The following is a 15,780-nucleotide window of genomic DNA, read 5'->3' as shown; positions in this document are numbered from 1 at the left end:
TTTTTTTCCCAAGTCATTCATTTAACAAAAGGCAAAAAGCTTAGTAAAAGCCTCAATAATTAGCTTTTAAATGATGTCAGTTTGTAATAGCAATAATCGACTCAAAATTGGCTTCTGCTGTTAATACTCAGCTGTTTTAGCATTTATGACCCATTATTTTCTGTTGTTCTAATAAGGCTTTTATGAAAGGAATATTTCAGAACTGAAGGATGGTTCCTGGTGCGTACGTATTTAGCCTAATATGAGATGAAATCACTTTGGATTAACTGTAAATGTTGTCATCTACATTACACTTAAAATTAGACTTTTTAAATTTAAATGTTAAATACAAATTCAGACAAAGATAGCAGTCCAACTAACAATTAACAGCACCAAGTAGGCTAAAAAAAAAGAGGACTGTTCCATGTTTTTGTATTCAGAAAATGTGAGAGGATGTATTTCCCCACTTATTGATGTGGAACACATATTGATCTGCTGAAAGAGCAGCTTGGATTGTGCTTGGAGAAGAGACGCATAGTGAAATTGCACCTAGAACCCATGGAAGGTGCTATAACACTTCTCTCCCCCCTGCCTCCCTTGTGTTTGAAAGCAGTGACAGAAGAGGAGAGCTCCTCTCTCAGGAGTGTAGAGTGCACAGTGAGCCTTTTGAGTTTGTCTCACGACAGACAGTCCCTATAAATCCCAGTATAAGAAAATGCAGCAAAACAAATGTAAATGCTTTTTCAGCTTGCTTATACTTTTTTCTTTTGTTCTTTTTCTGGTGAATGAGTAAAATGAAGATAAGCCTTTACAGTATGCTGTTGTGTGGGCATTCAGGTCTGTACCCAAGTTGATAAATATACATGATGATTTTGGTAGAAATCAGTGCATGTGTTCTGCCGTTGAAGTTCGTCATCTGCTCTGGCTCAAGGCCAGAGATTTCCTCATCACACACTGTTTATGTATGACAGTGATTCCAGTGGGCTAACTATGGATTTTACTGCGTTGTGTGGCAGCAGCCGAGCTGTCATTTAACTATGGGATTTTATGGCATTTTGTGGCAGCAGCACGGCTGTCAGGGAGGTTTAAGATACACCTGCCTGGCTTTTTGGCAGCGTCTTTATCAATGCCAGTAGTATTTTGAATGTCAAAAACGGGGCGGGAAAAGGGGAGTGGCATACTTTGCTAAATTAAAATGCTTGTCACATTCCACAATGTTATGCAGGCTCACTTAGAAAGCAATTTTCACTCCGTTTCTTGTTTGCTTCATGAAAAAATTACGACTTCAAAATTTGTCTGTAACTGATATTGTGATGAACTCATCAAAACTTCCCTAGCAAGGATTATCATCAGTGCCTAGTGTTCACGTGACTAGTCCCAAGTTCACAAAGCAAATTAAAAAGAATCAAAATACAGGAAATGTGGCAGACTATATTGTTATAAGATGAAATAATGGCTTCAATTCTTCCTCAGCTTCTCTTTCATCTGATGTATCAAAAGTGAAAACTAATAACTCAAAGCCATTCATTTTTTTGTAATGGATCAAAAATTTCTAAGGAATGTCAGAGCAACGTAGTATCCCCAAATACTACAGTTATTTAAACAGTACAGTAATGGCTGGCAGCTGAATGCCTAAGAACTATTGTAGACAAAGGACTTCTCCTGCTCCTTATCTGCAGAGGTCAAAGTACATGCTTTCTTTTAACTGCTGAGTAAAGCACAGCAGCTTCCATCCTCTGGGGAAAAAGAAGAGATTGCAGCTGCCAGTGTTTTTTCCCTTTCTTTCTTTGTGATAGGTACTCTAGAAGTCTGCAGGGAAAACAGCATTGAGGCAGAACAGTATACTTATGAAAGGATTACTGGAAGAGGCAGAAAACAGCATAAACTTACGAACAGGGAACTTTTGAGTTGAACCCCCTGTCATACCACTGGCTCACAATACTGCCTTGGTCAGGACCTTTTGTTTGCTATGTACCTCAACCACTTTTTTCTAAAACTGGGAAGGTAAAAATCAATGGGAAGGGCATTTGAAAATTATAGGAATTAACAACTGATTACATAGTAATCTAAAAATACACAATTTAACCAAATATTCGTGCCTATTTTGTGCAAGATGCAGCTGTTGCAAAGAGTTTAACACATGACCAACACCGCTTCATTCACATGCACTTAATGAATGGGGCTTAAAATGGCTCAGAAAGCACCCACTCCAGGTTGAGTGCTTCTTTATATTAAAATAAAGAAATTATTATTAGCAAAGAAAGCTTTAAACATTGTTGTTAAATCTCAGTTTCTCCAGATGGAATTATACATAGTCCTTCACAACTCAGAGACCAAACATTTTTTTCTTATTCCTGTTGCTTTAGACATCTTGAAGACAGAGTTAAACCCAAGCAGTGCACAGTCCAAGCTATCACTTAGCAATGCTTTCTTGGTACATTAGGACACGTTAAGGACAGTCATCATAACATCTGTATTTCCTTGCTGTGTGTGTTACATTCCCAGCATCACTGTGATTTAGAGACCATATTTACCATTTTGAAGAGTGGAGAATGACAGACAAGTAACATTTAAATATGAAGCATGCGCAAAGCCTATCTGAATGTTTAACAAGGTCATTTTATTTCCACAAGCACAAAATAACAAACAGTTCTACCATGTCAAAATGTGCAGTAATTTTATTTGACAGCTAAGATTATGGTTTGGGTATGCAGTAGCATTTATTGGCAATCCTGCCAGTTGGATATGATTGCGAACTGCACATAGTTAAGAAAAATGGGAATGCATTTCTTTTGTGACATGAAAGGCCCCTTTCAAAATGCTTCTTCAAATCAATAGATTTCTATACACTGCATGTATAATTCAGACACACAGAGCAAAGCAGCCAATATGCACACAATTGTCTCCCTATACACTCTTGAATGCTAATGTGAGTGCAATCAGCAAAGATAGTTACAGAAAAAAGAAATGTTTTTCCTCTTTTTTAGGTTAGCAGCAACTCAAGCTAAGAAAATTGAATTTATGTTTCCTTTTTCTAATACTGTACTTCTACAAACTCTGCAACATAGAAAGCTTAGATATGAACCAAAAACTTCTCATTTTGTTGGCAATAACAGCTTAATGGCAAAAGCTTATCAATCCTTTTCTTCATTTCCCTTTTCAAGTGCCTTCAAGCTTAAGTACAAACAATGCCAATTTTTAAGCTTGCAATAAATACCAAATTAATGACAAATCCACACCTTTAGGGAATTAATGCTGTCTGTGTCAGAAATTATATAAAGCTACTCAAAGATGTACAAGTCTATAAGATATAAGGAGATGTTAAATAGCATAGAAAATATAGAAAAATACAGCTAATTAAACTTACCTTTTCTTGCCAGTGTAATATGCCAATTATTGCCAGGATAAAAACACAGACACCAATTAAGGCTATAGCTGTTAGCAGCACTATGTTACTCGGGGTCAGATACAGCTTGGCACTCCAGCTATACAAAAGAGGAAAATCCAAGGAAATGTTAATACCCTTAATTAGGAAGTAGAAAACAGATTTCATTTATGAAGATCAAAATAACTTGCTAGTATTCAGAGAAGTAGCAGCCTGGTCCATGAAATCCTAGTGGCTGTACTTGGAGACTGGAGCTTAATGGTGTTTATGTGGAAATGCATAACAATTATTTTCAAGTACTGCCATTGAAATTGAGCTTATTTATCCAGGAATGCTGTGAGCATCCTCAGAGACTGACTTTTGTCCTAGTTGTAGGCAGCAGAACCAGTTGGCTATGGCAGAAAAATGCTGGAAAGCAACAAAACGAGGCACTTGAAGGACTTCTGGAAGGCATCCCTAGAATGTTGCGGGGTCCCAAGGCTCAGTAACACTCTTTTTATCCTTCAGACTTCTTGTCATGGGAAAGCTATCAGCATGATCTTTCATGCTGAGGCAGTACCAAGTCCTCGCAGGAAACTGCATATTTATATTAAAAGGAATTATAAATTAATAAGTGTTTTTTAGGAAATCTTAATTCTTTTGGAATTCTATTTTCCACTGTTTAGTGGCCATAAACTTGCTCTCTAAAAAAAGCAGAAATAGCTTATGGATGACTGAGAAAATTCTTCATAATGCGTACCTATAAATACCTTAACACTGTAACTAAATTTTCTCCATCTGCCAGATGTTATTCCTGTGGTTGTTAATTAGTAACTCAAGTGGCACATCACTTCTCAACTGTTATTTGTTCTGTAGTAAAATTAGCTGCTGAAACTGATGTCAGAATCATTTCTGCATGATAAACGCAACTGACCTCGCTAGTAGATCAAGCGGCAAAAAGCAGCTGTAATGTGACTAATGTTTTCTCTAATAGCAACGACAGAAACATGCTTGATTTCTGAGACAAACATTTTAATTTCCAAATGAATTCAATGATGAAAAGCTTATATAAGTAACCCCTTCACCTTTACTTAAGGAAAAACATTCATACCTGTGGCAACAGATAGTGATAGTGTGTTCAGAAGGGCTGAATTGAAGCTTTTATGTACAACTGGGCAGAAATGATATGTTTGGTGAAACCAAAATGTTTGCTTCCATCATTACCATGCTTACAATTTGTTAAAAAAATAAGCTGGTAAATCCAGCAAATATGTTATTATTTACAGGAGTTCAGATGGTAATAGATTTTGATTGCTTATGGTTACTACATAAAATTATATGTAAATACTCAAAAATATTCTGTCCAGTCACAGTGGCAACAACAGTACCAGAACTGAGTCCCTCTGCGTCATTGCTTTTAGTCACTTTCTATACAACTTAAAGGAAAAAAAAAGAGAAGAAAAAACCCACAGATCTTAAATTAGGCATTATGTAATTTTGTGATGTGCAATTCAAAATAATGAAGTTACCTTCGAGGAACATTATGAGGATATGGGATGACTATAAGCTGGGAGTTTGGTATGATAGCTGTCCATTCTTGTTTTCTTATGGACTGAAAGTAAAACAAAGGCTATGTCAATTCCTAACAAGCCAACACACTTAAAAGCGAAGTATTTTCTCTGTTGAAATACGGAAAAGGAAAAAAACCCTCAGAAGTGACTGCTTTTTTTTTTTTTTTAAGTGACTTTTTCCCTTACAGTTATGTAAGTCTTTTATTCTGAAATCTCCAAAGCACTTTAAAGACAACAACCAAGTCTAAAGCAAGAGAAGTGCTGTTGACATGAAACACAGTATCTGTTCAAAACACAGATACAAAGCAACAACATAATAATGAACGAAAAAAAAGAACCAATTTTACAAAAGAATTTTACCAATTATCCAAACCAGAATATCATGGGTACACCAATACAAGTACTGCGTTTTTTTAAAGCAGATTTTTTTTAAGGACTGTGAACAGTCAGGACCCTTTTATGTTTCACCTCAAGATTAGATGATCGCAGTAACCTCCACCTCCTATCATATAGATCACGGCGCTATCGCTGAACTAGAAAGGATCGTGTGAGTTTACAGAGCAGCCAGAGCAGCCCCAGGGGAATCTTACAGCTGAGATCATAATAATTGGACCACCAGGTCTAATACACACTTATCATTTAAACAAGCACCATATGACTAATGCTTACACACAGCTTCAGTTATCTTTTCGTTTTTATTGTTGTCACTGGAGCTTACACCCACCTTAAAAACCAGATGTACAAGGTATCAGGGTATTTTTTTTTGGCAAACCCTTTTCTGTATTCAAATTTACCTTAATATTCATACTTATGAAATAAGTGTCATCAGCAATTTTCCTATCCATTTTTTCTATTATGAAAGATAATACCAGAAATATTAGCTTGAGAAATCATAAATTTTAACTAACCTTTTCTCCTAAAGGACGAGGAATTCCAACATACAAATGATCAAGGAAGTTAGCACTACGTCCCAAGCCCAGCACGTTGTATGGCAACTGGAGAGCAAAATGTGCTGACTGGCTCAGCTGTCCAGCTGAAATGAAATTAGAAAATAAGCTTTTTGAAAAAACCCTTTCTATGCAAGCACGTTTCAGAGGCAATTATAGAAGTGTGATTTTTAAAATTTTTAATGTCTGAGTCCTACATTTCCCAACTACTAATGAGCACTTAATTGTAAAGTTGCTTAAGTACTTTAGATTTCTAGGTAAGATAATTCTTTCAAGCACCTTTTCTGTGTCAAACTGCTATTTGCTACAAGTTGAGGAGAAATGAGCTATTCATATTTATTTAGACATGGCTGGTAGCAAATCTCCCTATTTACTGCCCCATTTACTCATAAGCCCAGACTCACCATGAGAAGGTACACTTTAACTCTTGCTAATAATAATCAGTAATTAATGTTTTTTCTTGTGTCACAAAATTAGCTGAGAAAATGCTCATAAACAAATTCTCACATCATAATTCAATTTAATGACGACGGGATTACAGCCGTTGCAAGTTACATCCTATCCAGGGCATGTAATTATAAAGAACTAAATGAGAGACTATATGGTAAAAATAACATTCTTTCTCTCCAGAAAAGACAGTAGAAAGACAGAAGCATGCAGTTATCTACAGGTTTACTAACATGCCATTTCCAAGGTGGCCAATTACTCCATTTAAATAAAAACCTTGTAATCTTAATGTCTGGCAAACTGATTCAGATCCTATGCGGATTCTTTGTTCATTCCCTAGAAGGCTTCCTAGGCTAGAAGTGATCTGATGCCACAGCATGATATCAGCATCTCAAAAACCACATGAATTCAGCCCTTCCCACACTAAGAAGTTTAAAGGATACTCCAGCACCACAAATCGAATTATGTGATCAATAGACACAGCTTTTGTTGTTGTTGCTATTGCTGGTTTTAAATATGACAGCAGTGTCAGGATTTTTTGAATGTCAAATTCTTCTCATTAACTTTGGCTTTGTTTTAAAAATGAACAAAATATCTAATATATCACGCTGTAACACAACCAAGAGTCTTCTTTAAAAAACTGTTTCAGTAATGCTGATTTCTGAAGGACTTCTCCCAAAAGAACAAGGTGTAATACTTACTATTGAAAGGTTTTTCAAATGACTTTTGAATGAAATACTTAGGATTATAAGGAGACTGTAACTTAGGTCTTCCTTTTTTCTTTCATTATACAAATGAAATGAATGTCAACTAAATTAAAGGAAATAAAAGAAAATGTCATACAGTGTGTGCAGTCAGCCTTTAAAGAGTTTAGAGAGTTAGATACTGCACAAGAATTCTTAAAAGCACTGAATAATTTCACGGCCTCTAGTACTGGTTCTTGTGCCTACTTGGATAAGGACGATGAAATCTTATGCTTCAAGATGAAAGTAAATCATATGCAAAGGTCAGAAAAGAATGCTTCCTACTACACAGTACAAATACTTCTATTTAATCTGCCTTAAAACGAGGAGAAATTAGCTAAGCAGGACTTGGGAGGATGGCAAGTAGAAGATTCTAGTTTATTTTAAAGTCGACTGACTATAAATATGGGAGATCATTGAAATGATTTCTTGCTTTATTCCACTTGCATCTATCAATTTCTACAAAAGTTTGGTAGTTACTTAAATGCTCCATTTAGAATTGCAAAAAGTAATGAAAAGGACAATTTTTTTTTTATCTGAGAAGCACAAAAACCTTGAGCAACAATTAAAAATAAAAAAATGACAGACTACCGTTAACAATTTATTACTTATTTTAATGTTTAATAGTCATCTGAAGTTTGCAGTTACTAATAATTAATTTACTTATGAAAATATTTCAAATTTAATTTAAACTGCAACTCTAATATTTGCTATGTTGTAGAATTACTGTGGACAGATTTCTACTTATGCCAAGAAAATCTGAAAATACCATTCCATCTTCAGTAGGAGGGTGGGATTTACTGCTTACATTAAGATTGTTCTTTAAGCTTTCTGAAGTGTAAGCAAGCAAGATGGAGAAAGGCATTGTTGCTTCACAGTTCTCTTTACTTGACCAATAAAACTGTTACTGTAAACAAGATTTTTTTTTAAAAAAAAAGAAACACAAAGCCTTCAGCTGTACATGCTGTATATTAACACTTTTAAAGACTATTCAACACTTAAATTTTCTTACTAACAGCACACACTGTCTTTTCTTGCAGTTGTTTTTTTAAAAAAAAGCTATCTGGAAGCACTCATATATCATGTGCTATGAACTCAGAACATGGTGTTGTCATAAATGTTTTTGTTTTAAATTGAAAGTCAGTAAGTTCATTGCTTCAGAAAGCTTAGAGTAAGAAAACACACCATTTTAAGACATGGTTTTCAGTGGTTACAGCCTGTCAGTCTGAATTTATATGGAAAAGTTCACGATGTTAGGCAGCCAAACCTCACCAAATTTCTGCACTTTGATATTGGAAAATTGTTCTGATCATCTCAGTATCTATCTCCTTATTTTCGAAGTCTGGCATATAAAATTTGAAGCAATCCATACCATTAACCTTTTGAAAGTCTTGTCTGAATACTGAATTGTTGTCTGTAACACAGAGTGCTTGTTCTGTTATATCTGAATGAAGATGTATTCCTTCTCTTTCCATTATGCTGACATAAACTTGCTCAATGTCCTCAACAGCTTATTTCAGGGTGACTTCACCCAAGCAGGATAAGTGCTAAAATGAAACCAATCGAACTTTATTAATGGAAGGTGATTGCATTTACATGTAGATGCAATGCTATTATTATTATTTTTTTTAAACAGAACTGATTATGTGTGAATCAGGACATCTGAACCAGCTTAGTTGAGCCTACGTATCTGGATGCACAGTGCTGACATTTTTCAGTTTAAACAAATTTTGAGGAAATACAAAGCAGAATATATGTGACCACTAAAAAACTTCCAACTAATGGAAGCTTCCATTTCAGACCTGCAGTCTCTCTCTCTTTTTTAATTACTGAACTTTAATTACAAAGCTTCACTTGTGGATGCAAATTGTTAAAGCCATCCAGATTAATTTAAAATACAGTAAAAAATATTTAGGCTTTCAAAAGTCCCCCAGATTTGATCTATTAGAGGATTGAACAGCCAAATATATTTTCATACAAGAAAATACTACATTGTTTCTTCCTGTTACTATGTTTTCCTCTAATTGGAGAAATGATGTATTTGTCAAACACTTATATATGTATGTATATAAATAGTAACTGTGAATACTATAAATAGTATTTGTGATGTATTAACTTGTAAAAAAAAAATCCCAACCATGCATTTATTACAGAAATGTAAAAAAGAGTTGCTTAGTTTTAGGCATACATTCTTTTTACCTCTTAAAAATTTAGGTGGCTTTTCTGGTAAAAAAAAAACAAAAAAAAAAAACAAAAAAAACCCACAAAAAACCAAAAACCCACACACTTAATTGCAGAAAACATCTTTTCTGACAGCCACCAAAACCTAAACAAGCTGGAAAGCTTTCAAAGAGCTGAAAAATTGAATTTCCTCAGTTCTCATTGAAAATTTTACTTTAGTTCCCTTATTACTACTGCCTTTGGAGTTGTAGCCTACTGATGAGAGAACACAGAAAAGAAATATAGTGGAGTAAGAGCTCCTTTTTTGGTTAGGGATACGCAGAATGGCAACCTGAGCTTCTGAAGCACTGAAGATATCTCCTTGTGACTTGGCTGTTTGCTAAGGAAATTCTAGATGAGCACAGCACAACTTCAACTTTTACCTTTTTCTACATTTTTTTTTTCCTGGAGTTCCAGAAAAAGCATGGAAGTGGATTGAATGTGTGTATTTGCAACTTAGATGCCTTCGGTGCTGCTAACCTCTGCGATACTTCTGACAGCCCAAGCACCAGTGATCCAATTATACTGGAACATGTCTTCATTACTAACAACTTTCACCACAGGATTACAGAGTAAAGCTAGAATAACCAACCTTTTAAGAAAAGCAAAAATTATATCACCATATTATTGATATTCAAACCCTTTGCACAGGGTAAAGTTGTCTTGTTTATAATGCCTGAATATTTAAAGTTTGGTAATATTGCATGCAATATTAAGAGTTCAAGAAAGATTTCTATACAAAAAGAAGTTTTTTTATATAGAAAAACATACTACAGTCATCTCCACCTGTAGCAACCAAAATATCTCCTAACAGAATTCAGATATTCAATTATTAAATGACTCAAGGTTCTTCCATCTATACCATTTTCTATATAGTAGAATTCTACATAATGAATTCTGCAATTTCAAGTGTCTACTGAAATAAAGCTTTGTTTGCTTTTATCTGGGATATTCCTCAATGTTTACACTGTAATTCACTACTATGAAAGCTGCTAGACATGCTGTTTAACTAAATTGGATGTGAGGTGAACACACATGAGAACGCAATGCAACAACAAATAAAGAGATTTCACAAAGCCGTAAGGGCAGGACTTATCCAGGACTTATCCTTCCTTCTGTCATGGGAAGCTTAAAACAAAACCAGAGCTCTAAAATGAGACACAGTATTTATCAGAGCACTGAACTTCAGCCATACAGCTGCTTAAGCAAATTCTGACTTGATCCATATAAGCAACCCAATGAAGCTGTTCATAGGACATATAATGGATAGTCATGAATATTCATCTATGAGTAAACAGAAAGAATCTACTGTTCTATGGCTCTTGGCTGACAGTCATAAAATTTTTGGTAGATACAAACTGCAACAATAACCCATATTAAGGATAAAATCATATATACATCTATTTTAACTTTAAGAGAGAAAATTAAGAAGTCCATAGCAGAAGCTGCAGACAAAACACGAACACACACCAACTTGACACTCCAGCCCTACATACAAGTATGTAGTTTGCTACATACTTGCTACGTACATCAAAAAACATCTCAAAAAGCTTTCAAAACAGGCCCTCTCTGCCAGAGGTGCCCTTATCACAAAAATATCTATAGAGCTGTATTTTCCCTCAGCTGTCTGCCTAGTCAGCATGCCAACGAGTCAGCCAAGTCCTGCTCAGGTTATGGAAGTGCAGAGCTGCCAGTCCTATCTGTCAGTGCAGAGCAGCAGACAGACACGCTTCAAGGCTTCTCGCCTACAAAGGAGAGAAAGTGAAGGTATTTGAGGGCTCAGATGTTGCATGGCAGAGAGAGAAAGAAAGCAGGAAGACAGAAAAATTGGAGTGTAGTGAAAAGGTAGCAGAAAGAAAACTGAATAAAAAGAAAGTGATAGTTAAAGGTAGCTTGGTGTTCATGGTATGATATTTCTACAGAGCTATTCAGCCTTTGCAACTACCTAATAACAGATGTAAAATGCTTCTTGTGCTGGTGTTATGGCATGAAATTGTCCTTGTGCAGTTTCTCAAAATCCTTCAGTAAATTAACCAGCTGCTCTATATAAAGAATCTGTTCCAGTTGGTTATTTTGAGCCTACAAGGATATTAATTCTAAGAAACTCAGTTTATAATAAAATAAATGGAATCAAACTTATTCAATAAGTAGTCTTGTCAAGAAAACACAAAAGATCATTATTTGAGAAATACAACAGCTGGCAAAGATGTCACATCTGAAGCTTAGCCATGGTCAGAACTGTTAGTAAGTAGTTTCAGCTCATGCACCACCACCATGCCACAAGAACAGCTTTAATTTACTCTATGCTCAAGTTCTGCTATTGTACTCTAGCTTATTCCAGGTATTCTTGATTGAAGAATTCAGCTGAAAAACTCTCTCAGAAAAATATTACAAGATCCTTGGAAGCAAATAAAAACTTGGAAATACAGATGAGGAGCTGAAACTCCTGAAAAATAGAAACTCCAAGAGAAAAAATAGGGAAAAGGCAGGTTGCAGGATCAGAATACATGGCTGAAATTAGTTTACCTTCCTCTCCCAGATTTACACCAGAACCTGATCTGATCATAAAATGCATTCAATATAAAAAGCTCTTGCACTTGAATTGCTTCTCAGAGAGGAAAGGTCTGTGGAGATGTTAACGGAAGATGTAAGACCCAATACTTATACTCATTTAGGCAATTGCTATTCCTTTTAGTTAATTTAACAATATTTCTTGTTGTAAGATTACAGACAAATTGAGGAGTGTAGAAGTAAAAAGCACTGAATACGTGCTAATTATTATTCTGCTATCTTTTAACAACATACTGGAATGTTAACAGTAGAGAGAATAATTCCAGCAACGTTTTAAAAAACCCTCTCAATTATGCAAATTTGCTGTAGTTAGGACTTGGCAGATCAAAGAACTTCAAAATGAATTTGATAAGGACAGCCGTATGTGCCTTGTTATTCTACTGTTTGCATGAATATTGCATACATAAAAGATGCTGTATTTCACAACTGAAGACCTGCAGAAATGGGAACATCAGAAATAGAATGGTGAACATTTCTTCTTCTTTAGTTTGGTTTCAGATGGTCCAACCAATAACTGTTCCTCTGATAAGACTTCTGGTAAAGACAGCAAATAGCAACAATGACAGGAAAACAAACTGAATGTGGAATGTTCTTTTCATTAGAAAAAGAACAATATTGTTATATGTTACTTTTTTGGGAAGAGATTATATATATATATATATATATAAATATATATAGAAAAGGTGATTATAAACTATAAGATTCTTTCATTATTGCTTTCATAAAATTAAAAGCTTTGGATGTGGATTGTTCCATATTATATTAAAAAAATGGAAATAAATTGATAAAAATTAGGTTTAAGATGGTATATAGATGCCATACTTTTAAAGCTCCATGTGGAAAAGATGTTTTTTAGGTTTATACATGGCCCAAAAATGCCATCTGGGTTCGGTACTGTCAGCCAATACATATATATGAAAGCATCGCTTGAGGTTTTTCTTGGCAGTCAGACAGAACACGATTTGGCTGTAACAGACAATGCATATCAAAATAATAACCTGTAGGCCAATAATTCCAGTTAGAAGTACATTTACTGAATTTTACAAGTAGGACTGGAGAAAGAAGAAAGTCTAGCTAAAAACTTAATGTAATAGGTTCAGAGAATGTGACTGAGAAATACTTGCAGGAATTTTACGGACTCAAAAAAATCTATTAATACATTTGCAGTTGAGAAGTTGATCAAAGAGTATTACAAAATTCCCTGTAGCAGTACTGTGAGGGTCATAAATGCATTTGGAATTCATTACTGTTATTTCATAATGTCAAAACAGAAAAGGAAATTAATCATGATTTGGCTCTGTTAAGTTTTTATTATTGCAAATATGGTAGTAGTGAAGATTAAGAGTACTATAGCAGTATGAAATCATATTTGATAGATATTTCCCATAGTAAACTGGAAGTAAATTGAACTTATCATTCCTAAAAGCAACCCTCCTGAAAAGAACTACCAAACCCTAGGACAATGGTTTAAAAAAAAAATTAGTTATTTTCATTTCAAGAGATCCAGAAAACAACTAAAAACAACCAACATCCCCAACTCCTCAAGATTAAGAAAATATGTAAAATAGGTCCAAATTTTAAATTAGCTTTATTCCCCCACAGATACAGGGAATTTGTAAGTTACTGGCAAAGTAAGTAACTTAGCAAAGTTACTGACACAGAGGTCAGTAGTTGGAACATCTTTATTTTGCCACTGGGTTATAACATAAGATTGCTGAAATAATGAGTGGACACAAACCAATCCCATCTAAACTTGTAATTCTCTGTTTACTTAAGGTAAGTTTCAAATGAACTTATTAAAACTATGTCAATTTATAAAAATTAAGTTTATTTTAAAAAGCAGCATATCATAAACCATCCAGGTCTGCAACCTCTAATCCTCTACAGTTACAATTTCTGGTATCCCAAATAGAAAGTGTTTTAAGGAATTGGATAATATAGATTCTACTAGCTGTTAGATGCAGTCTTATAAATGTATAGTATGACTTCACTTGAAATATCACACTTCTAAGTCTGAGATAGTGTTAAGCACAAATAAATAGAATGAAAAACTGCTGACTATATGAATGTTGCATCTAGATGAGTATAATTAGATCTCAGCAGAGACTGTGTTATAGTTGATTTGATTTATAGTCATTTTGTAGCTCTTTGCTAATGAAGAAAAGATCAGTTTGATGGTGCCACTAATGCATTTCTTTATTTATGCAAAAAAGTCTTTTCTTGTTACTATCAGTATTTCTGATAATACAATTGCGCATAGATATCTACTGAAAACATACATGGCCAAAGGGATTATGAAGCTGTTTTTTCCTTTAACAGGTGTACTAAATTTAGGCAGGCCCACATTAAGTACAAGGGAGCCTGAAGGAGTAAATACATTACACTTCCTTAAACTCACTGACCTCTTCATTTAGATGCAGGTTCATTCAAAGAATGCACCAAACTAACTTCTAATGGCAGGCTGGAAAGAAATTTCGTAATCTAGAAATTACAGTAATTTCCAGCAACTCTACCAACAGCTGTCACAAAGCAGCTTTATCTGATACCTGATATCCATATTCTCAGAAGACAGCCCTGAAGACTAGAGGTGCAGCAATCAACTGCAAGTAGCTTAGCAGCACAAAGAAGAGATTAATTTTTATTAAACAAATTTGTGAAAAGAAAGAAGAGTTTTTATTAAGATATGAAGATAACTACAAGCTATTTGCACTTTTGCTCTGTTGAAAAGCAAGCACTTGAGTCTTTGAAAAAGGGGATGGGTACAATAAAATTGCTCATCTTCAACAGTATTCTTAAGTAGTATTCTTAGCATTCTTAGTATACTTCACAGAACTCATTCACAAACTGAAGTCTACAGTCAATATGGAACATAGAAGCAAAATTACTCAAAACTCAAGATACGCAGTCATTAAAAAGTACAGAGCAGAAAAGGTACACCAGAGAGCATTAAAGTAATACAGACAACACGGTTGCAATCTCTAAAAACTTGTCTTTAATTAAACTGACTTCAAGGCGAAGTGTGAAACAAAATACGTTTGGATTTGCATGGTGAGAAATCCTTCACTCCTCTACAAGCAGACCTACTTCCTGCCTGGAACGTGCAACATCTTTCAGACTTATCTTCTGTTTCTTCATAACTTCTCCACAGTACACTAAGCTTTTTTTTTTTTTTTTCCTCTTTTCTTTTTTCCTGCTGTGCTCCTTCCTTACCGCTTGGGCAAGAACATTTCAGGCTATGGCAGTTCCAACTGTACGCTGACCACACGGCCAGCCGGGGGTCAAAACAGTATAAATAGCTGTTGATCTCTACTTAACGTATTTTTCTCACGTGGAATTTTGTTTTCTACTTAACTGTTGAATTTTACAGAACTGGTAGTTTTATTTGTGGCATGTATTCTTCAGTTACAATTAGTTCAGCAGGCTAGTGTATTCAAGTTATTTAGGACTACAAATAACCAAACAGACAGCATACTGAAGTAAGTTTCATATCCACAGGAATCCAGGGAAAAAGAGAGATCTTGTACAAACCTTTGCCAGTATTTTTTTTTGGTATGGTTAACAAGATGGGCTCTACAGTGACTTGGCTCTGACAGCCAGCCATCATCTTGGTAACTGCCAATAATGAGATCTGCTAGTTGTTACCCACCAGCACTGCCTGCCTAAGGGCATGGCCTGACGCACTGTGCTCTCTTAGATTAACTGCAAATCTCTAGATTTACTGTGGTGTTTTAAGAGTTCCTAACTAAGTAAGCTCTTAGATTTAGCTTATGAAGAAACCTTTCAGAGCAATGAAGCTACAAGCAAAACTAGAAAATTAGTTTGTAAAACTGAATTTGTACAATAGAAAAAAATACTCCGCATTTCCATATATTGGCAGTAATTACTAGCTTGAACAAAAACACAGCCTTATAATTTCAAGCCCAACTTTAAGCATGTAT

At 34.9% G+C, this 15,780-nt stretch overlaps 1 protein-coding gene and 1 long non-coding RNA gene across 4 annotated transcripts in view; one reads left to right on the top strand and one right to left on the bottom strand.

Annotated features, from left to right (window-relative positions):
- Positions 1-15,780, bottom strand: part of ITFG1 (integrin alpha FG-GAP repeat containing 1) — a 72,625-nt gene that overhangs the window by 2,243 nt on the left and 54,602 nt on the right. For all 3 annotated transcript variants that reach the window (XM_031614923.2, XM_031614924.2, XM_090149966.1), the window contains 3 exons: positions 5,823-5,947; positions 4,873-4,955; positions 3,347-3,464 (listed from right to left, as the gene is read on the bottom strand). In XM_031614923.2, the coding sequence (XP_031470783.1) occupies positions 3,347-3,464; positions 4,873-4,955; positions 5,823-5,947 (326 nt within the window). The remainder of the gene's footprint in view (positions 1-3,346; positions 3,465-4,872; positions 4,956-5,822; positions 5,948-15,780) is intronic.
- LOC116243618 (uncharacterized) overlaps positions 1-15,780 on the top strand; it is an 83,487-nt gene that overhangs the window by 65,846 nt on the left and 1,861 nt on the right. The window lies entirely within an intron of this gene.

The sequence above is a fragment of the Phasianus colchicus genome, chromosome 13 (assembly GCF_987193195.1).
Source record: "Phasianus colchicus chromosome 13, bPhaCol1.hap1.1, whole genome shotgun sequence".
Classification (NCBI taxonomy): Eukaryota; Metazoa; Chordata; class Aves; order Galliformes; family Phasianidae; genus Phasianus; species Phasianus colchicus.
This window is presented reverse-complemented; position numbering and strand designations above follow the sequence as displayed.